Source organism: Emydura macquarii, unplaced genomic scaffold (genome assembly GCF_026122565.2).
Source record: "Emydura macquarii macquarii isolate MOO-44397 ecotype Brisbane River unplaced genomic scaffold, CSIRO-AGI_Emac_v2 contig_1390, whole genome shotgun sequence".
Lineage (NCBI taxonomy): Eukaryota > Metazoa > Chordata > Testudines > Chelidae > Emydura > Emydura macquarii.
The window spans coordinates 22,852,033-22,878,151 of record NW_027131527.1 but is presented as its reverse complement, the minus strand read 5'-3'; the positions used below and the strand labels follow the sequence as shown (position 1 = coordinate 22,878,151).

The 26,119-nt window shown below is 36.7% G+C and overlaps 1 protein-coding gene across 4 annotated transcripts in view; it reads right to left on the bottom strand.

Moving 5' to 3' along the window:
- Positions 1 to 653: 653 nt before the first annotated feature.
- The window catches only part of IDE (insulin degrading enzyme), a 106,535-nt gene continuing 81,069 nt past the window's right edge, over positions 654 to 26,119 (bottom strand). For all 4 annotated transcript variants that reach the window (XM_067552877.1, XM_067552876.1, XM_067552874.1 and 1 more), the window contains exons 17-25: positions 24,206 to 24,326; positions 20,659 to 20,750; positions 17,048 to 17,159; positions 14,539 to 14,706; positions 12,224 to 12,496; positions 10,080 to 10,141; positions 5,454 to 5,526; positions 3,976 to 4,043; positions 654 to 3,379 (exon numbers count right to left, since the gene is read on the bottom strand). In XM_067552877.1, the coding sequence (XP_067408978.1) occupies positions 3,284 to 3,379; positions 3,976 to 4,043; positions 5,454 to 5,526; positions 10,080 to 10,141; positions 12,224 to 12,496; positions 14,539 to 14,706; positions 17,048 to 17,159; positions 20,659 to 20,750; positions 24,206 to 24,326 (1,065 nt within the window). In that variant the 3' untranslated portion in view covers positions 654 to 3,283. The remainder of the gene's footprint in view (positions 3,380 to 3,975; positions 4,044 to 5,453; positions 5,527 to 10,079; positions 10,142 to 12,223; positions 12,497 to 14,538; positions 14,707 to 17,047; positions 17,160 to 20,658; positions 20,751 to 24,205; positions 24,327 to 26,119) is intronic.

Below are 26,119 nucleotides of genomic sequence, written 5' to 3'. Positions count from 1 at the left end.
ATTGACAACCCTGCAGAGCTTTACTCCTTGCTACTAAAAGATGCTTTTTTCTAGGAGCCCCCCACCAGCAAGGGCAGGGGCAGCAAAACAGGCTGACACTAATTCTTTGCACTCAGAGCTCACATCATTCAACAATGTATAAATCTCACTAATCTCTAATCCTAGTAACAGGTATTTTACTTTATACATTAAAAAAAAAAGCTGACTGCAGTAACTACTAAAGATAAGCTACCAAAGTATAACACTATCAAGCTGCAGTGATGGTTAGATCTAATAGGCTGCTCTGCGGTTGCCAGTTCAAGATTGGTAATTTAAAAAAAAAATCTTCTTTATAATTATTTTTTTAAATAGAAAGACACCCGCCTTTATATACAAAATCTGTATTTTAGAAAATTGTCTAATAATCTTCTAATCTTCATGTAGGAAAGCCATCAGGCTATTTAAGTTACATGCAGCATTGCCCTCTGGCACTTCTCTAGCAGAAATGAATTGGAAGCACTCTAAAGCAATCCCAGCCATCCCAGCTAGTTCAGTCAGTTGGGTCAACAGCACTTTATGATCAATGCTAAAGAAAAACCAACACTTCAGCTGATAGATGTAACATTACCAGAGAGCGTAACCAATAAAAATAAAACAAAGAAGAACTCCAAAGATTAAATTCAGATTTTTTATTGTAAACAGGGTAACTCTAGCACTCTGTCATAGTGGCTGTCACATGCACCACATTCAATTGCTCAAAATAGCACTTGCAAAAAATTACAGTAATCTAATAATTTATGATTTGTTACATAAACTTAATTTAACAAGCTCTGAAACTGAATTACAGGGTCTTCTAGGTAGTCTGTTATTGCTTGTAGACACTGCAGCTTTGGATCCATTCAAATGAATCCATTAATATGCCTGAGTTATCAAACTGTACTGCTATATCAAACTCAGAAACTGTAAAATGCTGGAGAACACTTAAAAGCAATTAAAAGTTGCTGGCAGACTACACAAGCTCCCACTTACACTCCAGAACTTAAAAAATATTAAATGTTCTTTTCTGGAAAAAATGATTTGTGGTACTGTGTTAAATACATCACTCCCATTTTTATATATCGATATGTATACATATAAATTGTTAAAATTTGAGTTCATGTCACTTTAATTATAATTTTCTTATACAAAATAGAGGCAGTTTCATTTTTCTTCACCATAAGAGTGCTATATTTAAATACTAAATCCCAAAATATATAATTTGTATAGTGTGTAGTCGAAATTTATTTCTAATACCTATAATACAAATAATCTTAACAAAAAGGAAATTAGAAACAAAAAATGCATTATGGGTACAGAAAGCCATAATGTCTGAAACATTTATGAAGAATATGGTAAAGAATAAAAAGTAGCAGCATTTCATTTTCTTCCTATAGTGTGTTTATATTTTTTGCTAGAAGGAAATGCTAGTGGCCTTCATGGACAATAGGTAACATCACATGGAAGCAGCACATCTTCAACTCTATTCTTTGTAAACACCGATTATGCTGTTAACCTTTCAACAGCATTTAAGTTGCCAGTATTTATTCAATTAAAGCAGCATTTCTTGGATAAATACAAACTTGGGCCCCGATTCTGTAAACAACTAAGCATGTGTGTAATATTACTCATGTGAGTAATCCTACCGAAGTCCAATATTTTGCTTTATTCATGTGAGTAGTACCATTGAGGATTATGGGCTATTCATGTGAGTAAAGCTACACATGTATTGAATTGTACACAAGATTAGGGCCATAGGTTCAGATTCTGTTAACAGTGGGCAAAGTCACAAAGATGTCAATGGTATTAAGTGCTATACCTGATAGTAAGTGTTCACATGATCAGGTCCTTAAGTTTTCAATGTTTAGCACAGCCTGCCCTGCCTAAACATGTACAGCAAATTATACACATTCAAAAGGCAAGATAGTTTAGTAATGTAACAAACTATTTTAAAACTAAAAATAACTCCTTTTAAAATCTTTTTTTGTATTTTGGGGCCTTATCCTGCCTTCTTTATTGATGCAAAACCACCACTGAAGTCACTAAGCTCAGTAAAAGGTGAAGGATTGGACTCATTATATATTATGGTATTTTCTTTACTAATTAAAATGATGGATTATACATGTGGCTACTGTGCTGATCTTGTGATATAACCTGAGTTACCTAATATGTTGTGCTGCTGTTTTGTTTTTAATGTCTGAAGGACAGAAAAAGGAGTGTGAAGTCTGAGCACTTAAGCCCTATATGGGAAACTTGACTTGAGCTGTGCTTATGTCAAAAGCTAAGGTTCTGATCTAGTAAAGCACTTATGAACATGCTTATAATTATGTACATTCTTAAGTGCTTTGCTGGATCGAGGCCTAATATAACAATACACTGAACATAAAATATTGATGGAGACCTCATATAGTTTATGAACAACTGGAAACAAAAATGATGTCAATTAAATAAAACAACTCAGCGCAACCCTGAGAAACTGAATGAGGTATTAACCATCAAGAGACAAGCGTAACACTCCTGGTAACAAAAATAAGATGGATTACCCAAGTGTTTCCAGCATTTTACTAGTTTGAATATAAAATATCCCCAAATTTGTATATAAAGATTAAAACCATGCCAATATATTTAATTACTCTTCTTCTCTTAAAGACAATTCCCTTGTTTATTATTTTGTTGCAAAATTTCCTCTTTTCCACTGATCTACTTAAATCTTAAATAGAAAACAAGTTGGTTGCATTGAGGATCAATTTAAAAAAAGGTATCATTCAATACTTTATCCTTCAAAAAAGGTCAAAGCCTCCTTTTTGTGAAAAATTTTGCCCCGCCCCCACAAAGGCTTAATTTTTTTTTTCCTGAAAAAAATTATAATAGAGTTATTTTCAATGGTCTTTTGGAAGAATAACATGGATATTCTAAGCAATATCAGTTTGTTCTGGAGGCTTCTTCATATTCAGTTATCAAAATGAAAATTTTAAGGGTTATACTATTTTAAAAATATACTGCATCTACAAGAGCCTTTAATATTCTGGTTGATTTTGGTTTTTAACAGTTGTTTTGTAATATAACTGACACATGACTACAACTAATTTTCTAATTCTCTGTATCCCTATCACACCATTAATGTTGAATGATCCAAGAGTGAATCAGGGACTCTCGCAATGGACAGGATTGTTTATCCTAATAATCTTTAAGATGTTTGTTCATAATGAAACCCTTTGAAGCCACAAGAGAACTGATCCCTTTGCATTTCTTCATCCACTGGGATTCTTCACAGTTTGGAAGCCATGAAATTGACATGTGGTTTCACCAGTGGAAAGAGTGGTAGGCTGCGTTTGAACTCTGTCATATTTTGAATCACATCAGGCTGCAAAGAAGTTTATGTGAAAAAAAAACTTTGCTCAGTATCAAACACAAAACATGAGAAATTGCTTACTGTCAGATGTTATCACTTAACTGTTATATCCACATATGCACAAATCCTTTGTTCTCTTTGGCCCTGAAATCTCAATCATCATCAGTTCCTAAAAAATATCAGCATTACTAGTTTCACTCACAATATTATAAAATAGCTTTTGAGCTTTGAACTCAATCACAGCTTTCAGATTTTAGGTTATTTCAGGCTATATTTATAATGCATTTATTCCATAATGTAGGTGCTCAGCATACAGTTATCCACTTCCACCTACTGCTTCTTCAGTGGATTAAGAGAGACAAGGGCAACTGGAAAGCCCAGCATTCAGCAGAAGCTTCCACTTCTGTTTCAAAACACAGAATAAAATCCACATGTACAGAAGCAGGTAATGTGTTTGTAAAAAAAGTAGGAACTCAGACAGTTGTAAGCCTGAACCTCAATTTGTAATGATAATGTCACAATCAGGATCTCAAAAAGTTTGTACCCGCAGTCAATGCCCATTTCTCTATGCTAACTATCAAATAATTTTTAGTATCCAGATTTTTTACCTGTGGCAAGGGGGGTGCTGGTGCCAGATTTACATCATTTTGACATGGAAATTCTCCAACAACGGGACCTATAAAAGAAAAATAACTTTAAAAGACTGCAGCTTCTAAGAAACCAGTTCTTAAAAATAAGACAAATAGCTACAGAAAGTCCAGTATATGAATTTTAAGATACCTTCCTGTAGTTTTTGCCTTTGTATTTCACTGCTGTCCTTAGAAATGCAACAAACTAATTCAAGTTTCAACTTCTGAATTGGTGCTAGGAGTGGAGAGGCTTTGATGATTCATGATGCTTATTTTTAGCAGAACCCACCAGCTAATTTATACTGTTAAATATCCCCTCATTAATAAATAATTAAAAGGGTTTTAAATAAAAGACTTGGTGAACAATAGTAAATGCCACTTCCAATCACCTTCTAGAAGAATCAGTATTTAAATGACAGATGCATATACCATTTGCTGAATTTGTGTGAAGCAAGGATAACATCTCATGGCCAGTTACAACAATCACACATTTGTATATATTTTAGAGATGTTACCCTACATCCTACACCTACTATTCCCTTTAAAAAAGATGGCAGTCAGACCACTCTCGTAATTTCATTTTTACATTTAAAAGTGTGTTTATGTTTTTCCTACTCATGCACTTTATTAACAGCTAAAAGAACTTAATGAAGATTGGTCAGTCATGGAAGATAGATATGGGAAAGATATCTTAGAGCCTCAATTTTGCAAACACCATAACCTGATGCAAATTAGCAAATGATTTTGTACAAAATGTCATGGAAATTCTTCACCAATCTTGCAGATAATTAGTGAAAGCATTTTTGATTTTTTACATTTTAACCTTAGAGTGGAATAGGATTGTTAACAATAAATGACAACTCAGTCTGTTCTCCAACTGATTAGGTAATTAATTGAAAATAAAATCTAAGTAAAATTATTAGAATGTGTATTTCTGGTATAGAATACTGTGTTTCACACTACCAAATGGAAGTTTATATATTCCTCAGAAATGTCCCAGTAACAGACTGACATTTCACTGCTGATCAGAACAGTCTATTCCACTTCCACATGGACATACTAAATGGGTATTTTCTTTTCCAGAGCAAGGTATTTTTGGGTTTTTTTGTTTTATTTTTTTGTGTGTCCTGTTATTAAAAACAGAAGTTGTACATTTCAGGACATATCATTTTAACATAGCCAGACACTTAAGAAAGGGTGAAGGAATGGCAATCTCATCATCTTTATTGTTGCTGGAAATCCACAACTATCTGATCTTCCCTCAAATGAACTATATTTAAATCTCCCTGTGGAAAATAATTGGGTGAAAATACTTTCCCACCAGAAGTCAGAAGCCTCCTTTCCAGAATTTGGTTTCATAGTGTATTGTGTTTGTACTGCATAACTCACTGCTGTATTGCATTCTGTCTGACTTGAACAGGAATACATTAAAAAAAACTACGCAATACAATACTTACAGGAATCCATTTCCCTTGCAAGGACGTGTACTGATACCTTGTGTCTCCTGGGGGCATCTACTGCCAACATCTCCTACAGAAAGCAACAGGGTCAGTTATTCTGCAACAAAATCTAAGAGACAGCCAGCTGCTAGGGGAGCCCTATGTTTTCTACATATTACAGGGGCTGACAACCATTTAATGTGCAACTTTAGTGGTAATTAATGTTATAGTCAAGTTTTGATTCTTTGAACCTCAGTTAACAAAAGCTTTAATTATGTTGGGCATGTCCCTGGAAATTTAACCGAAGTTCCAGTCCTTCAGAGCTCTTAATCATTTCAAACCTGAGCTGTATGAGAGATTCAGTCTTGTGAAGTTCAGAAGCCCCAAACAACAAGGGGTTAAATCCAGGCTCCATGGCTATCAATAGGATTTTTGTCACTGACTTCTATGGGGTCAGGATTATATGCTAGATCTTTGGTCCTACAGAGTTTCTACAGGGCTGTAACTGAAGAGCCCACAAGCTTGGGGAAGCATGTCAACCCTGAGCACAGATGTCAATCAGTTGGGTCAACTCACCTAACTATTTAAATGTTCCTAGTGTCCTCCCATATCCTGGGACAACTGGATAATCATGCACTGTGTATTAGTACAAATATAAAAATGGATAGAAAGAAATCAACTCCAACTGGATGGAGTAGGATTCTAAATGTACTGGTACCTTGGACAACCATACAGGTTATCACTTATTTAGCCATCTATTAAAATAATTTCTTTTACTAATTCTTAATTTGCTGTCTTGGATTTTTATCAGGTCTCTCCTTATTCATAACGCAACAGGATCAAAAAAGATACACACATTAGTTTTCACCATATCACTAATATAGCAACAGATTTTTAAAGAAGATAAAATACTGTAAACTAAAACAGCAAGTGAAATAAGATACCCCTTGGGTAAGTGAAAAGGGTAAACAAGGATCAAAGTCAAGCAGACACAATTTTTTACAAACATTATTCACCCCTGCATATCAACCATACACACCCCTTAATTCTGACTGCTTTCTTTCCATTTTTAATGCTCGTACTGCTGCTTATTTCTAACCTGATCTTCCCAGGCCAATTGTTATGTCTCCTTGTATTTGGACAACAAGGAATGTGAGTACTGTGGATGGATGGCAACATTTGCAAAAGTATAACCTTGGAACATTGTTTAAACAGCCTTATGCAGAAAATGTCAGTATAAACACAGTTTTTGGCTATACTACATAAACAGTAATATTATTTTCTCTCATTTATATAAACACAGCAGCGTGTGTTCTAACCATTAAATATATATGTCTCTAACAAGCTGCAGTATACAAGAACATTTTTCACTATCTTACTCAAAAATGGCTAAGCTGGTTTTGCTCAAACTCTAAAAGCAAAACAAATATCCCTCACATGTTAAGTAGAGACAAACTGCAAAATTTCAGCCCAAATAGTGAAAAAGTTTCAGAAGATTATGAGTGACTGAAAACTAGAGGGTAAAATGAAGGTTATTATACAACCTTAACCATAATGGTTGCTTCCTCTTCCACTACAATTCACATGATCCAATTCTGCTGTGTTTACCATTTTGTATCTTAATGAAGATGGCAGCCAGTTAACAGAAAAATTTCCTTTGAATATGGGTGATAGAAAAGGAATGTAACCCAGCACCAAGGACTTTAAATGGTTGTGGAACAGAGAGCATTACAATGAGTTTAATGGTAACCAATCAAATGCTTGGCTGAGAAAGTAATCCACAGGTTAATACAGGAAATAATGTAGAAAAGACAAAAATTGTATATTGACTAAAGACAGATTTAAATTAGTGAGGAGGATTAGATGGGTTACATGACAAATTGTGATGAGAAAAACACCGAATCAACTGTGGGTGAACACTTTTCACAAAGCAATCACTCTGTATCTGACCTATCAGTACTCATGCTCAGAGGAAACCTGCACAACACTTTCAAAAGACAAGCCTGGGAGCTCAAATTCATTACTCTACTAGACATCAAAAATCATGGACTGAACACAGACACTGGATTTATGGTTTATTACAACAATCTGTAACCCACTAATCCCCTTTTTGTCCTACGACTGCAGAGGTGTTGATGGGCCACTCTGCCTTCAGTGATCCCTTACAATATGTGTTAACTACTTATACTAAACCAGGCGTTCTCAAACTTTTTCCCCTGGGACCCCCTTTGAAAATATTTCAGGCTGTGACAACTCCCCCAAAAAGTCATGCCCCTTCCACATGCTATGCCACCTCCTTCCCCCATGCCATGCCATGCCACCCTTACTTCTGCGCTGCTGCTGTGCACGGCGCTGCCTTCAGAGCACCTGGCCAGCAGCTTCTGCTCTCTGGCCATCCGGCTCTGGCTGCAGCCATGCATGGGGCAAACAGTCACAGTCACGGCATGTGCAGGGGCTGACAGCTCAAGACCCCCTCATAACAACTTCGCAACACCTTGAGGGGTCCCGACCCTCAGTTTGAAAACCCCTGTGTTAAACAATCTGTTTTACTTAGCGTTTGCTGTGTGGCTGGGAGTAACTTTCCCAGACCTGACAAAGAGCTCTGTGTGGCTCAAAAGCATGTCTCTCACCAAAAGAAGTTGGTCCAATAAAAATATTCCCTCACCCACCTTGTCTGTGTAATGGCTATATAGGCTAGGTGAATCATTAAAAGAAAATAACCTGACAAATAATTTGTTTTTAGAATCAGTGTATCAGCAAAAGACTTAACACCATTAGTCAAAGTATGATTGTAAACTCTGCTGATACATGGGTCTTACAATTTGTCTAGCTGTCATAAGACAGAGGCCATAGCAAAATTAAAATAAAAAGCATAAAAAGAGGTAATCTTTGCAAACACATAGAGAAACACCCAGCTACTTACTGCTCTATAAGAAAACAATAAATTCAGCTCACATTTAAATAAAAATTCTGAACAGATAACATTTAAACTGCTGATGGGGATGAAAGCAAACATATTTCAAACACACTGTAATATAAGTCATTGAATTCTCATATCATTCTTGAAGACCTGAAAAGTCACTTCAGTATTGTCTACTTTCATGAGTTCTCAGTAATCAAACTCTACATATCAACTGAAGAAGCATACATCTGCCTGGTTAAAGGAAAGTAATTATTTTCTGACCTGTGCTGGATGTGTTAGATTTCGAGTTTGTTTTCTTGATGTGTCCCACCAGCCATCTAAGATCCATAATATTTTCCTGAGTTCATGAACTGAATTAATTATTTATTTGGGACTAAAGTTATTTTATTGGGAACTATAACTATCCAGGATGGAATTTGGTGTAGGTCAATACTAATTGAAAGTCATTACTATCTGACAGCTGGTCAATAGTATTTATGAAATTAAGTCCCCCTCATAAATGGCTCACCAAAGCCCAAAAGTCTCACCAAAGCCCAAAAATTAAATGGGCATGGCAATTGCTGCTTATTTCCATAGAAGCAATTGTAGATAACAAAAGTATTTCTGTATGGCCAGGACCACTGGAAAACCACAGAGATATTTAGCATATTCTGCTGAAACTTGGCTTCATAGAAAGTCGATTATATTTTTATATATAGTCTTTCTGGAACATGGAGTAAATGATCTATAGTGATGGAAGATAGTGTGCAGCACTGGTTAGTAAGTTGGCCATGCTACTACCAGTTCCACAGAATATCTGGGACAGTTGAGGAGTGAATCCTGCTGCAGCTAATTCTCTGGGACATCAAGCAGTTTGGGGAAGGGGTGAGCTGGTCTCTGTACCACTTCCTTCATATCCATGGACCCTGATGGAGGAACAGGCCCATGCACTGTTGCTTTGAAATCTTCTATTTGTACCATGGGTCAGGGAGGTCTCGTGAGAATTCTTACATGATTTCTGTAACTTTGAAAGAATACTTCAATTGCTTCTGCAGAAAAAATGGCAAAACTGCTTTTCCCCGTGGAGAACAGTAACATTTATAGGACACTGAAGATTTTCTACAGCATGAATTTTCAGTGTCTCTATTATGATTTGAGATAGAAAAAAATCAGGAATAAAGGAATTCCCTAAGAGTGTCATTAGTGATAACGAAGATAAAAGAATCACAAATATATAAACAGATTTGTTGGTAGCTATAATGTTTTTCTAAGTATTCTTTGAGCTGTCAACTGCTCTTTAAGTAATAAAACTACATGAATATTTTGAAATATTGTGAATTACCACCACATTTAAAATATATTGCAAAGCAAAAGGACGAAGCAACCTATCTTTTGCAACATAGAAACATGTTTACAGATTCTCATACTGGATATCTATAGCGTTATTACAAATGTCATGCTAATATGAGTTGCAGTACATGAATAAATTCATGCAAATCATTAGAGGAGGCATATTCCCATTAGGTGTGCAAATTCCCATGAAAATCAGCTGGAGTTTGTACATAAACAGTTGCCCATTTACTCTGAACTGTAATATTAAGACATCTGGATCAATCATATTTGCCTTTATAAGACAGCCATAAATGTACTAATTTCCAATTCACACAAATAACCCCAAGCACATTTTCTTTTAGTGCCTATGTTTCTTAGTGAATAAAGTTTTAAAAATATGGCTAACTTACCTTATAGAACTGTATTATATCATCCTTGGTCAGGGTCTTCAGATACGCCACTTCAGTGTTATCTGAACAACAAGTTATAATTATAAGGAGTCTGCAAATTACTAGTTATCATGGTATTTGTTCAAAGAACTTTTCTTTCAAATTTAGACAGTGCAATTGACTGCAAATGATATGCTTTTCATTCTTAACTTACAAGCTACTATTTGAATCTGAAAAAACAAGCAGCAGTGGAAGCTTGAAAAAATTACACAAAATGAGCTGGTTTGATTGAATGTGCTATAAAGGACTAGAAAACAGCACACACTTCTTTTTTTTTTTTTTTTTTTTTTTAAAGTACTGCTAGAACTGAATAGTGTTCAGTTTCCAAAAAGGCATATCTATTTCTGAACTCCACCTTCAAAAAAGAGTGTTATAGATTCATAACAGACAGTGATTATATAGATGGCTTTTTATTCACAGTTATTATAATTAGGGAATCTTTTATTTAGGAAATAGCAAGATAGCATGAGTTTTAAAATATAATAGGAGGAAAGAAAATGTGAGTGGGCTTTAGTGAGTAGTGTGGTCTAAAGTGAAAAGGAAGGTCTTAAAAATTAGTTTTGCAGAGGAACTGACTTAGTAGCTATAGTATATCATATGCATTTATATGTATCTATATTTAGTAAGCCTATTATATAACCGCACTATAAAAGTGTAATTATTATTACAGAAATGTAGAGCCTACCATAAGCGGCAGCATAAAGGAAGGAGCAATCCTCAAGTGTGGAGAGTTGTGAGGCAGGAGGATCAAGTTTAAGAAATAAAACATGCAGGGTGATAAATATGGGAGTAGAAAAACAAACAGAGGCAGACTGGCATTAGTCCATGGTGAGTTTTGAAAAAGAGAATGGAATTTTTAATTTAATTAAAAAATTCAGAGATGACGGATAGCCAGTGAAAATGACAGACCAGATATTGTCCTGCTAAGGACGGTGAAAAGCACACAAGGGGAAAAGAAAGTTTGGTAACAAAGATAATTCAGACTTCTGGCCTTTACAGGAAAGTTAAGTTTTGAATCATGTGGAGTAAAAGAGACAAAGTGAGGATTTTTTCCCCTTTGCATGAGTTGACTAACTTCTTGTTTTGTCAGTTCTAGCTACACAAAAACCTCCTACTGAATTATTCTAAATCAGTGTAAGTGAATGGGAACTAAAAAGGATCAGGGAGAAAGTCAAGAGAAAAAGAAAGAAGAGACGATCAAGGATCAGGCTGCAGATAGCAATGAGTCATCCTGGAGAGAGAAGATATATGAACAAGAAGGCTAAGGATGGATACATTTGAGACACTGGAAAGCAGGATAGAGAAGGTGTAAAACTTCTACTCAAGATGAAAAAGCAGCAGAGAGTATGAATTTTCATACTGCTCCCTGCATCTAGAATGACACTCATTGCTACTATGCCAAGGGCCCTTCACTCCCTTCAAAAGATGTTTTCTGAAAGTTGTACAGAGGCCAAACTATATGATATTACAGGAGGATTCACAATTAAAGCAGTTTCTAATAGGACACTGATTGCCCCCAAAAAACTGAACCTGGTACTATGGAAGGACAGAAAGTTGAATGGAAAACAGTGAAGAAAGCTACTACAGTGGGAAGTTGACCTCAAAATGTATAGAAAGTGTTTCTTAGAACCTTACTAAAAAAAGAAGGTTGGAGACTGTACTTCTCAGCAGTAATGTTCAGACACATACCAAATATAAGGCAGAGTAGATCTGGTCCTAAAACCTAAAATGGGACAATTCTTTAATTTGATAAAGATAACGGTCACACTGATTTCATCTTTCTTGTCATAATTTGTATTTTCAAAATGTATACTAAAGTAAATAATGAACAAAGCCAAAATCAAAACTAGAATATTTCATTTCTTCTGTTCTTTACTTTTTTGGAGGAGTGGGAGTGAAACTTTTTTTTTTTTTTGTGTCAAAACCAATTTAGCTTTCTAATATTTCTGTGTAAATTTCTGTGACAAGTGGATTAGAGAAATGTATGAAATTTCAGTTATTAAACTTTTATATACTTAAATACTAGTGGAACTAACAGTATGTTTCAGCACTTCAGCCATTAATTTCACATTTTCATCTTATAAACAATTTTCTGTTTTTCTTACCTCTGTCAAAGTTATACTGCTGGGAAATTATTTCTCCCCAGTATTTAGCACACTCTGCAGACAACTTCTTTGGTTTGTCTAGACGACGAATTGCTAAAGCTTGGATGTGTTTCTGGAAGGCCTCCTCTGACATGTCTTCAATGCATTTCTCCATAGTTTTTAGGAAAGCTTCAACCCTGCTTTCTAAGTAGTGCGGTGGTTTTTCTGATTGAATAATAAATCGCAGTCCTTGTATACCATTAGCCCGTCGCGGACCACTGAACACAATGTAACCTTGACAAAAGAGAAAAAATTGCAACTGGTTAACTACTTCTATATCTACGTCCAATACAAAATGTTTCAGTTTGCCTTCACTTCAATGAATTGTGACTATTTATGTAGGATACAGGGATCATCTGTTTCTTATTTATCCTATATCAACAGGTGACACACATTGTCCCATATTTTAGCAAGTTATTCAAAGTGTTCAAAGCCTTGACATGAGTGTATGATTTTTTTTTTTTTTTTTTACACCAGGAATAGAACATTGCAGTATTTAAAAAATAAGCTATGTCTTGTATTTTTCTAAGTTTTCCTTTATTTTCCTGAAATGAATGTGGTCACCATAGGGAGGAAGAATTACCTACATCTGCTATGTATTATCTGGTTACTACTTCTCAGTTTTATAAACTTTCATAGAGAGCGAGCAGAAGAGTCTTATTCTGAAATAATTTTTTCCATGTTAAACTTTCACCACAGAGGTTTGGTATAACTGTGCAATTTACACACAGCAATGCACTGAAATGATTTTGGAATTCATTCTACTGACTATAAAAAGGAATTTTTCTAAGTGGCTCCCATTCATTAACAGTTACTGTAGCCATGTTGTGGTTAACATTCCACTAGTTGTTTACTCTATAAAGGTGTACTATACTGTCAATGTATTATATACTGAAAAATATCACTATGGTTTGAAACTTAAGATTCTCAGGACAGAAGAAGGATTATACATATTTTTTAAAACTTGCTCATACTGTAACTACATGTGGGAAGAGAACTTCAAAGTGAGCATCATGTGCTGTACAAAGAAGGATATGGGGTTCATGCTCCAAAGAATTATTGGTAGGCATTACGCTAAAAGTGGTTCTTTAAAGTATTTGTGGCCTGGCAGGCCATCTTAAAAAGACCATTCTATGTGTAGTGTGTATTGGGGAAGAAAAGACAATGACAGCTGTGGGAAAGGAAGAGTGGTTTTATTATTGTAAACACCTTGGCTAACAAAGAGGCAAGTTTAGTGATTGTGGTTTAAGAAACTTAGAAGACTGTAAGGGCCCATTTTTTTCATTTTGTTGCAATTTGATAATTTAAACTCTCTCTTGTGCGGTAGTCTCTCTGCTTAATCTAATAGCAGCCACGGCATCAAGCATGGACAAACAGTGGCTCTGTCTCTAACATGGGAGAGGAATCCACGAGTTGTAGAGGCATTGGTGAAATACATGTGCAGTCACATCCTTACTAACCATGAGTCATACCCTGTGCTTTGTCAACATTATTGGTTGCCACTTCCTATAAAGGCTTTTTAGTCCTTAGTGTCACTGATTCGTTGTCAGGATTGCTTGTTTTTCTTCTGGCAGTTACCTAGTTTTTGGAAGCTGATCTAATAATCTCACCCTCTCCTGTCACTCGCAGCTTTAGATAAGCAAAAACAACGAGAGTCCTGTAGCACTTTAAAAACTAACACATTTAATTTCTGCAGGCATAAGCTTTCGTGGGCTGTAACCCACTTCCTCAGATGTAAGGAATAGAAATCAGATAGGAGGTATATATATGCACATCCAAGGGTAAGGAACAACAATGAGGAAGGTAGGTATAAGCAAAGTCCATTTAGTTAGAGTAGTTGAGGCCTATTCACAACCATTGATTAGGAGGTGAGAATGTGTGAACAGTGACAATTACTTCTTGTAATGAGAGAACCATTAAGTTCCTATTTAGACCCAGTTTGATTGTGTCAAGTTTGCAGATGAGTTCCAGCTCTGCAGTTTCTCATGGAAGTCTATTTTTGAAGTTTTTTTGTATTTTTTCCTGGAGTGAGGCAGTCTTCAAATATTTCAGTTTTGATCTTAAAAGCTATGCTTTGTCATCTTAGTTTATCTGTGTGAATTGTCACATTATTTGTGGCCTCCATTAGTTAAAATATTAAGTTATAACTTTTATTTACCAAATGTCCTTTAAATGGCATTCAGAGAGCAGGGGGGAAGCAGAGCTATAGAAAGTCTATCATCACATTTAGCCATATTTGTTACTCAGATATAAAGGATAACACCAGCAAAACTCACCTAACTGTTCCTTGGTACGCAGAGTGTTAAAGCAAGGCTCTGATATAATTTGACAGAAGAGTTCCAAAAACATATTCTCAGTGGTACTCTGCATATCTGTTTGGTAATATATTTCTATGCCACAGTTGTTATGAACTTCATTCCTCTGTTGATAGACAAACCAACCTCCTAAAAGATAAAGTTAAAGTAAAGTAATTAGGCTCTCTCTCTCCCCTGCTCTCTCACACAAACCTTCCTAAATAGAGTCCAAGTAGAAAAAGCAGACAGTCTAACTGCAAATAGAATCTGATTGCAAGAAAAAGGCTGAGATTTAAAGCAGATCTTCTATTAATAATCAGGCAACATTTTCACCAACCTGTGAGAGAAAACCTTGGGAACATACTACAAAAATCTAAGAAATCCTAGTTTGGCGAGTAAAATGGGTAAGTGAATTCCACACCATGCCAGATACCGCCTCTCTTTTAGAATAAGCTCAAGTGCCTCTGTTGATTTCCCACTTATTGGACCCAGAGACTTTACCATCCATCTTATCCCTCTGGATCAGGATTGAAATACATTTGTGTGGTTGGAGGGAAAGCTTGCACTACATCTCCCCATGGCACTGCAAAAAATGTTGGGCACTATAAATAAACTTTGCAAAACCACCACTAGGTTAAAAAATAATCAGATCTTAGACATAGCAAGAAATTATTTGGATAGAAATTACCATTTTACTCAAGAAGCAAGCAAGGGCTCCTGCAGGGCAAGACATCACTGACTGTACAATTGTAAACAATGAAAGCTGCTCTTCAGGAGCTCTGATCATTCAGTGTGTACATTAATACCTCATACAGAGTGAGGCAGGGATCTTACTTTGACTGTAGAATGAGGGAGGGTTCAGATTATATTTCACATGGACCTACATACTAAACATACAATTTCAGTCAACTTACATATGCAAGCACGTGTAAAGCCAGGAGAATGTTGGCACATAATTACAAAATATCGTTATACTATAACAAAAAAACAATGTGCATGCACAAAGTACATTTAAAAAACCCTTTTAACTCTGCCAAATCCAAATAGATTTTCATCAGATTACTGAAAAGCATATCTTTGACATGGATACTTTGTCCCTGTCAAATTTCAGGGTTGCTCACCAAAACCCCAAGGTGCTAGAGCCATTTTACACCCACCCACCCACCACTACTGGAAGGGGATAGTTGGGACATGGTACCAACAGGCACGAGAGTTCAGCAGCTCACTCCGTTGGAGGGTCTAATGATGGCACAGCCCTGAAAAAATCTTGGACCGATGGTGAAGTCAGGACTGAAAGGCAGAGGAGGTCTGCAGCTGCCTAGTACGCCAATGACATTGATGCAGTTGCTGCCAGCATCTCCCTCTTACATAACAGACTCAACGGATGCCCAGAGGCTTGAACTGCAGTTGATGGTATAGGGTTTCTGACCTTCCCAATCGGTACCGGGGAAGGGTCAGGTACCCATGCTGTTCTGCCCACTGGCACCGGCTCTGTGCCAGTCCACGCTCTTCCAGGGAGGAGGCAGAAGAGTCACCCTGAGACCTGAGGTTTGGTCTTATGTGACCTTTTCTTCACCTCTCTGTAGAGGTTCCCGCTCCTGCATGTGAAGTGATCACACTCTCACAGCACGAGGGTGATTGTCGGCACAATGAAGGCCTCGGTTCTGAATCAGGCCGCATGGCCTGCTTGAGGCGAAGGTCCCAGGCCACCTGAGTCCTTTTATTGAACAATCTGCAATTGAACAATGCTCTTTGAGACAGTCTTCATCAAGACAGAGCAGGCACTGAGTGTGGGGATCGCTCCCCACACACAAAGGAGAGTTTAAACCCTGGTGAAGGCACCATTGGGGGAAAAAAACTACTACAACTAACACTAACTCTATACAATAAAGAACTACACTCAGATTGATTGCAAGGTTGAGAGGTTACAACCACACAGAGATCTAACTTCAGCTATGGGCAGTAAGAAGGAACTGAGGGAGTCAGGGCAATGTCACCTTATATTGTATGGGGAAGGGCCACAGTCATGAGCGCCACCCCTCTACAGATTCTGCTTTGTGAAATCTCCACCTCTAGCGCACTTGGCACACATACACACTTAAGTGGAATGCACGTCTGCACGTTCTGCACTCGAAGAACTGTGTTTACTTTAATGTTATTTTGCTTCAAACTGCTGTGCGAGCCACGTCTGTATTCATCCTTCACATCAACATTCTAATACATTAACGAGCTAAATGCTATTTTCTAGTTCTACAAAAAACAGTTACTGAGCATAACAGAGAGATACATGTCACAGACCTACCTATACCTATAAATGAGATTTTCCATTTCATTCTGCTCGATTTACAGTGTAAAATCATCTGAAGTTTAGCTGATTTCTAGACAAACTACAGGCAATGTAGTAATGTTCACTTCAAATGTCATCAGAAGACACCAGGAAACAGCTTTAAATTATGTGCTTATATAACCTATATAAAATGATTTAACTTACTGTCAGGCAGCTGCACTTCTCTGTATCTTACTAGCTGACTAGGAAGGAGAGGCTTTGTGTGAACATGCTCAATGAGAGTGTCCTCAACCATCTGCATAATTCCTAATGCAGCCTGGAAGAGAAATTAATTACAGGTTGGTTTTTTGTTTGTTTGTTATTTATTCCTTGACAATGCTAAATGTGGCAGCACACTGAAGGGTAACAGGTATTGATAGCGAGATGCAAAATCAGGAATGGAAAGATGGAATGGTTAATTTAAAAGAAAGTATAAGAAAGTGAAAAATAAGGTGGAAAGAAATGTGATTATTTATTTTTACACTAACCCAGTGTCACTGGCAAGCATCTTTGGCTACATTCATCTTTAGCACCAATTCTTAATGTGCTCTCCCTTTCTGCCCTTGAAGTATTTTATCTATGCGAACTTGGAAACTGCATGCATACTACCCAATTTATATACACAAACAACGTTTTGTTAGTTATGAATTTGGTTTATCAAAGTCTTTCTATACCAGCTCAGCTATTCACCCCATTTTGTTGCGTTGGTGTAGCTGGGACTGTTGGGATCAAGGTAGTCCCCTTTATATGGGGATAAGAATCACAAGATTTATTTTTTCCTGTCTCCATTTGCTGGTAAGGAGACTAGGAAAAATACTTCTGTCCAGCAGCCAGAGACAACCCAAAACCCAGTCTATGCAAGTGAAATTCACTTACTGTCTGATTAACAAGCTGCAGGCCTGCACTTTAGGGCTGAAATTTTCAAAAGAGTCTAATGGAGTCAGGCTCCCAACTTGTAGTAAAAGTAAATGGGAACTGAGTCCCTAACTCCCTTAGGTGAATCCCTTCCTAAAAACCTAAATATTCCCTTTAGGGAGGGACAACATATGTTTTTAAGTAAATCTTGAGTAAAATATTTAGGACAAACATTTTCTTGTTGGATATCAAATCTAAGATCCAGGTTTCACTTGGAATGGTCAACTTAAAATTTTCTTCTCTTAGCCTGACAGGCTTTGCTGGCATCAGAGAGATGCTGGAGGAAGAAGTTTTTAGACCCCAATTCAACAAAGCATTTAAACACGTGCTTAACTTTGAACATGTGAGTAATCCTGCCCCTATTCATCTAAGCACAAGCTTCAGTCCCACTAAAGTCAATGACTCAGTGCTTAAAGACCTTGCTGAATTGGTGCCTTTGTGCCCACAGATACTGCCCACACAATTAAGAAGTCAAAAAAAATTGACCCTTTGTGTACAGGTATGTGAAAGGGTAGCAGACCACTGCTCTGTTACCATTTACTAATTGCAAAATATAAACCTCATTTGTTCTTTCAGAAACTACATCAGATGCTTTTTAAAATATACACACTACAACATACAAACATCAATACATGGCAATTAACATGGCAGAAAACGCTAAGGAAACATAGTTTGGATATAGCATAGGGTAACATTTATAAAAGTGCCTAACTGACTTTCCATGAGATTAATACTCTTAAGTGCCTAAGCCAGTTTTAAAAAAAAAAAAAAAAAACAAGAATCTTAAGTGACTTGGGCACTTTTGAAAATTTTACCCAGAACTTCCAGTATGTGAATATGCCCACAGATGTAGATTACAATGCTGTGTTTTATTTATTAAATATGTGGATATTAATTAATATTTTAAAAGAATATGAATTCTTAAAATAGTTATTTTTAAACGATAAATTCAAATTTTCCTTTAAGGTCTTAAGTACAATTAGCTTTTTATAAATACACAATACAGAGTTTATTTCTAAGTAGTTCTAAAGTTATAGCTATTTTCAGTAAATCTACTGTTTCAACCTAAACAGCATCAAATCCACAGGACGTTTGAAGTTAAGGTGATTTTACGAAAAGTGAGTCTTTAAAAAAAATAAAGGCAGGGATTTCAGTAAATTACATTAAAAACTACACTTCAATCTAAAAAAAAAAGTCTTTAAAACCTGACTGTGATGGGGGCAGCGAAAAGCCAACGAGTATAACAACATTTTTTAAAGGTCTGGCTTCACTCAGATGCGTAACTTCAAACGGCTTGATTGTTAAGAGCCATGGCTTACATGTTGAAAAGCATAGCAACTTTCTATAAAATCTGCTTCAAAATTCTATGTGAAAGCCAAAACCTCTTACTATCTTCTGCCATGTAAACTCAATACAAAAAAGATGTCATGAAGAAAATCTTCAAAAGATTTGTAAATTTATGAAGAAAAGGAAAAAAAGGATGAAGTCTAATGAGCCACAGGAAATTTCAAGGCAAAGCCAAAATAATATGTATTCTACTCTAGAAAACAATAATTACCACAGAATACGTACAAAGACATTTGGTGCTGCTCTGAGTGCCATTAGCCTACTATCAGCAGAAATCAACACCCTAATGTAGCAAAATATAAATGTCAGAATAGAAGTCTAAGCATACAGGTAGGTTGCAATGAGCTTAGGAGAAGCTTGTAGTTCTTTTCTGATGACCATTGTCTCCGAATACATAGATGCACCATATGTTTACATAGTGATTTATATTTTTATCTCTCCAATAGCCACCCATGCCACTGATTACAGAAAACATCTTTTTCTCAGACTGGATCACAGAATACATGTCACCACAATACAGAGCTCGATCCTGAGTAATTCTGTGGTGCTTTATAGAGGCATTTAATCACATCTCATACATATATGGAGGAGGTTAGGAGAAGATGGTATTATTCTTTATTTTTATGTTTCCACAATAAAATTGTAAAAAATTAAAAAAAAACTTTCCTGGTGCTCTTATTTAAAACCCCAACTTTCTATATTTTGTCCTATATTTTGTCCTTTCCCTCTTTCACTCACTGGAGCTGGCTCCTTCCTTCTCCAAGCACTCACTGCTGAACTGTTTTAAGATAGTTTAGTGCTAGTGTACTTTCACTAGGCTAGCAGAGCAGCACTTCTGTCATGATACTATTGGGAATGCTGCTAGATCAGTCCCATGGGAATAGATGCAGCCATTTTAATATTTTAACTCTTTCACAAAGGTATTGTGACATCCAGTGTTTGTAAATGCACTCAGATCCTTGGATGAAATGTGCTACAGAAGTGCAACTCATTACAGTTTTAATGAAAGATACATTAAATAGTTTGTTCCTCTTACTAGGAGAGCCCTTTTACTCTCACAAGGAAATGGAAGTCTGATTTATGGACTCACACTCCCCTTTAGCCTTGTACAAAATGTTTCATTTTGAAAGATTCTGAATTATTTTACCTTTGCTAGTCAACTGAGTCACATGCCTGAAGCTTGTAAATGGAAAACCAGGATTTGTAACACACAGTTACTTTTGCAGCCTAATTATTTACTCTAATGACAAGCAATGTAGACTTTAAAATATTTAGATCATAAGCTGTTTTCTATTACAGTAAATCTCCAAGACCAAAAGGGGAGTAACATTCAGACCGATAGAGAGCAGAAAAAATGTCATGTGATACTTGCTAAAACAGGTAAAAATTAAGAAGTGAAGACTACAAAATCGTATTTGGCAAACATTGTTTTAAAATTTGGGAACATTAAGTAAACCCCTGGTTTTAAATACTATTTTTAATACAAACTATTTCTATTAAAGAAAGTATCAGACCTGTTTTGTTATATTGCCATGGAGAAGAGCCTCAATGTGTAACCGTGACAACAGCTGAGATATAAAGGCCTTGAGGCGAGGAAGAGTGACATCTAGAATAGATAAATAGACAGTTAAATCAATCCCATGGTTTTTTTACATTACAGAGACTCAACCTCATCATCAGAAGGTATGATGTGTTTCTTGGAGAAAAGGGAAAACATAATAATCAAAAGCAATGGATTTTTTCTTAAAAATTCATTGCTGGAAGGTTTCCAGGTTTAAAATATCAGCACTCATTGCATAGTGTGCTTTGCTTAGAATTCACATAGCATCTGACCCAGATTCCAATAAGGAAAAAAAAAACAAAAACAAAAAACAAAAAACAAAAAAACCCTGCTTTCCAATCATGCTGAACACACATTTACTCTTCAGAGAAAATAGTTACAATCATTCAGGTGGTATTGAGATAAACTGGTAGCTATTAACTACATAAAGAACATGTGGCTTATAATTCTCCTGGAAAGTACAGTACTTTACCATCTAGACTAAAATAATTTCTGAACTCAAATTTCATAGTTTGATAGCAATTTAGCAATAAATTATACAAAAAAGTTCTTAATTTAAAATATATACCTGTACATACATACACATACCTGATCATCATATTTTAAACATTTTTACAATCAGTATTACTTTTCTCTATAAAGCAAAATACAATTTACATACTAGAATCAAAAGGTAGAATTAGTAGACTGGGGATATGTCTACACTGCCGGCGACATTGTCGGCAGTGCAGGATTGATTTTGCAGGATCGATTAAGTGGCAGTGGAGACCCGCTTAATCGATCAGGAAGTCGACTCAATAAATCCACCCCTGCAAAAAGATTAATGCTGTGTCGATGGGAGGGCATTTCCTGTCGGCATAGCATAGGGTGGATGCCGCACTCATTAGAATTTAGGAAGTCGACGTGAGATACACAAGCTCCTGTGTAGCTTGCGTATCTCCCGTTGACTGCTGCCGAATTTCGCTGGCAGTGTAGACCAGGCCTGAGACAGGGATGACAGTCTCCTTGGTTAGGGCACTTGCTCTGGAGTCAGGAGACCTGAGGTCAATTTGCTGACTCTGCCACAGACTCCTTGTGTGACCAATGGAAGGTCACTTATTCTCTCTATGCCTCTTTTTTTATCTGTAAAATGGGGATAACAGCACTTCCCTATCCCACAGGGGTGTTCTGAGGATAAATACATTAAAGACTGCTGGGCATTCAGTCACTATTGTTATTAAGGGCATATAAGTACCTAAGATACGTAGGTGTCTTTAGTCTAAAATATCATCATCACTTAATCATTTCTCTCTCACTTAAGGCCCAATAAATGCCCTCCCAAAAATCACACTCCATTTCCTCTTCTCTTCTCACCCCAAATCAATTATTTTATTGCTCTTATTTCTTTAGTCACGTCTTATATTTAAACTATGTTGCTTGGCAAAAGCAAGGCGTTTGTGTGTGTGTAATTGTTCTCTTAATTCTAGACTTCAAAAACATTTGTCAACAGTACATAGGGCTGGGTTCGTCTGGTGGTGGCGGTGGGTGGGAAGGATGACGGTAGTAAAATTATACCAAAAAAATCAGTGTTCCTCAAGCAGAACGCTAATGCTGCTAGACAGTTAGACTTTAACCTCTTTGAGCAGCAATTCAGTGTTAAATTGCCATGTTAAATACACTCAATATTAAACTTTAAATTGGTTACATTAAGGGACAGAAGTTAGCAAACATAAAAAAGGATCTGCAATTCCTAGGAAGAGGAAGGGAGTGTTATTTATAGGGCTGATCCTGCTCTTGTAAAATTAATGCTAGTTTTGCTATTGACTTCATCAGGAGTAGAATTGGGCCCACTGATAATCCACTTATTTAACAAAAAAAACAGGGTTACTTACCAGTAACTGTTGTTCTTCAAGATGTGTTGCTCACATCCATTCCAACATAGGTGAGGGCACGGTGGTGTGCACTCACCTATATTGGAATGGATATGAGCAAACATTTAGGTCCTAGTCCTAAAGGTACTCTGTACAGGCAGCCCAAGTACTTGTGTGAAGCCCCCTATAGTGTGTACAGTGGGCTGCCTGCATGGATCAGTTTTCAGGATCAGAGCCTTAAATAATGGGATGCAACAATATACAGTAAATATCAGTTTCTGACCATCCTGGATTTTTTTTCCCCATCTAAAACACATGATTTTTCACTGGCATCTTTTATTAGAGTGCAATACATCAAACAAGAATGATTAAATAACTATCCTGCAGCACTGCCTAGAAGCCTCAATTAGATTTGGGGCTTCGTCATGCACTGTACAAACACAGAGATATTCCCCATGGTTCCTAACCCAAAGAGCTTCCAATTTAAGCATTTCTTAATAAAAGATATGATAGGACTGTAAATTAAATAAGTAACACCCGGAATACAGGAAAATTAGTATTTAAAATGCTGAATGGTTTGTCAAATAATTTTCTTAGCCAGAATAGAAGATAGTGTTGGAAAAGATGTATGTAATTTTTTTAAACAATATGTTGCTGATATTTTTCTAGTAAAAATTTTTTTTTAAAACAATCATTAAAGGGTATACATTGCCCAATATATTTTAAACCTGCCTCAGTAGCAAGTGTACAAGATATGCACACTCACCTCTTTATACATCTCTCACGAAGGGAAACAGGGTGAGGGAGAGGGCAAGTTCAGATCTTTGCTCATGATGGCATTCAGCTGAAAGCAGTATTTGGTAAGGCCGGTTTAATAGGTTGGTAAGATATTTGAAAATTAAAAAGGATGGGCAACAGCTACAAAAAGATAGAAATATAGGGCCAAATCCTGCCCACTTCACTAATATGAGCAGTCCCAACAAAGTCCAAACTTGCATGAGAAAGGCAAACTAGATTTGGCCCTAATTTACATCTTTTGGAAGATTTGCTGGGGGTGGTCCACGGAGATATTCACCATCTTCTTTTTGCAGATTGTTCCAACAGCAGCCCATTGTTACGTCAGGCCAGAATGGGTACTACTTGGAAAGTTCATTAGCCTCTGCTAAAATTAAACATGCATACTCAGATTATTTTGATGTTGTTTGTAACTTTTATATTTTAAGTTACCCTTCCCACTGAATTTATCAAAGGGGTCTGTTCTTCATTAAGGACTATTGGCATGAAATGTTTCAAGGCTTTTTTCCAGATATTTTTGAGACAGTGGTAAAAAAATAAATAAAAAAATCTTAATTTTCAAACTACATTATCAAATAACTTTAAAAAATTAAGTTTTTTCTTAAACTTTAAAAACACTGAGGCAACTGCTGTACAAACATTGCAAAAATATAGTTGAGTTCAAAATATGTAGCTCCATTAATGATTAAATAATTGCTTCTGAGGACAACAGACTGTCTCCTTTAAAAAATGGAAACTCTTAACTTCAATGAAACAATACAAAATGCAGAATTCTGAACATGACAAAAGTCAAAACATGCCAAAATAGTTAATTTGGTAAAAGAAACAAAACAGTTAAAATTGGCAGGAACTCACCATCTAGAGCTTCTTTTAACTCATCTTTGGTCCAAGCAACTTCCGTCATCAACAGTCGGAGGTAATACATAGCATGTTGGTGAGGCTGTTCAGCTCGAAAGTTGTTAAGTGATCGCATGTACTAACAAGGTTAAAAGAAGGTGTTCAGTAATTACAAAACAGCTTCTGATTATAACAGCATTACTCCTGAACTACTTGGCTTTGTTTACAACCAAAAAACCACATTCCAAATGCCAGCAACATTCTTGCTATTCTACACTGCTTTCTTGAGTAATGTAATAATTGGATTGAACTATACACGTGATAATGTAGCTTTGGTTACATGATGAGGCTAGGAATTAACCTGGAACCACTAAACTAGTTTCAATTTTGACAAATTATGCTCAGAGTGCAATTTTCCATTAATTCACTATGACAGATAATGCCGAACCAATATTTTTAATCAGTCATTCTAGTCAGGGGCCATGGCAACTGTTACCAAATTCATTGCTAGCTGCAAACTATAATTAATTGTCCAGTACTCTAATCTCACACTGTCAGACAGAGGAAGGCCCAGCTGGAAGGTTCTCCCCTTGCTCGGCCTACATACAAAAGGAACAAGAGAAGAATCTATCTTTGTGAGCAAGGCTGTGACAACTCTTCTTTTGCTCAGTTTGCATCCAGGCAAAATAAGGACAGCCATCTCCTCAAACAGAAAGAATGGAAAAAGCAAGCTAACAGTCTTGGCAACATGGGATCTACTGGGTCTGTACTGCCATGTGTAAGCATACCTTCCATTCCACAAGAGAAAGTCAGCTGTTTTTCAGGGGCCAGTAGGCAACCCTTGTGACCATAAAATGAGGGGCTTTGTCTGGACTGACAGGAAAAAAAGGGGGAGTGTCTTCTTTCACCTAAACTGGCAGGCAGGTCACGGGGACTCCAGTAAGCCACTGACCCCTGCACACCTGGGATTAGTTTAGGACTGCATTTTTTTTTAAATCTGTTGTGGGCATTGCTCTAGTTGCCTTATTTCTGACTGGGAAGAACTTTCCCCCTTACTGCCAAATTGGCCATGGTGGGGTGTGTGTGTGTTTTTCTTCCTTCCCCATGGCAGCTCAGGGACTCGGTAGGATATATCAGGAGGTAAGGTTCAAGATGTCGCAAATTAGTAGATGCCAGGTGTCCAGTGCAGCTACTCATTCCATAGGGGGTCCAGTTCCCTGTAAAACTGGAATTGGAAGTGGATTTAGGGGAAGCTATCCCCTAAAGAAAAGGGGGAACAGGGTAAGTGCTCCAAATGTCTGGCGCAGCAGAGACTTTCTTTCCCCAGCCCCTTAACCTTCATACAAGGAGAGGGCGGTGGGTTCCCAGCACTAGGCTGGAACTAGCTTTGGAGGCATGGTGGGCTGATGGCACCACATCCCTTGCATCTTGTCTTTCTTTCCATGTTTCTGGGACAAACAGGAAAAAGTTGGTGCAGAATGCATTCTTTTCTTCACCTCTTTCATAAGAAGAAAGGAGCTGATCCTTTCTTAACATGGATGAGCATGCAGGAGAAAAAAATGCAACCTCTCTTATTTAGATTCTGATAGCTTTTCCTTTACGTTGTTACATACATGGCTATACCATACAGTAAAAATTGTACATAATCACAAAATATACAAAATAATGAAAAATAAATTCTGAAATAAAACTCCCCTGAGTTCTAGAGACAAACTGTGAGAACATCTCATAATACATAAAGGAAAATCCCAAAGAAGTGTGCATTATAGATAATTTATAGATTATATTTAGAAATGTCTTTGGGGTTATCCTTCATTTTAAATTTATTTTTTATCTCTTTTATGCTGCCATGTGTGTCAGTTTACCACAGTAATGAGCTTCAACGTGCCACAGATATATAGACCCCTGATATTAGACTAAATCTTCCTTATT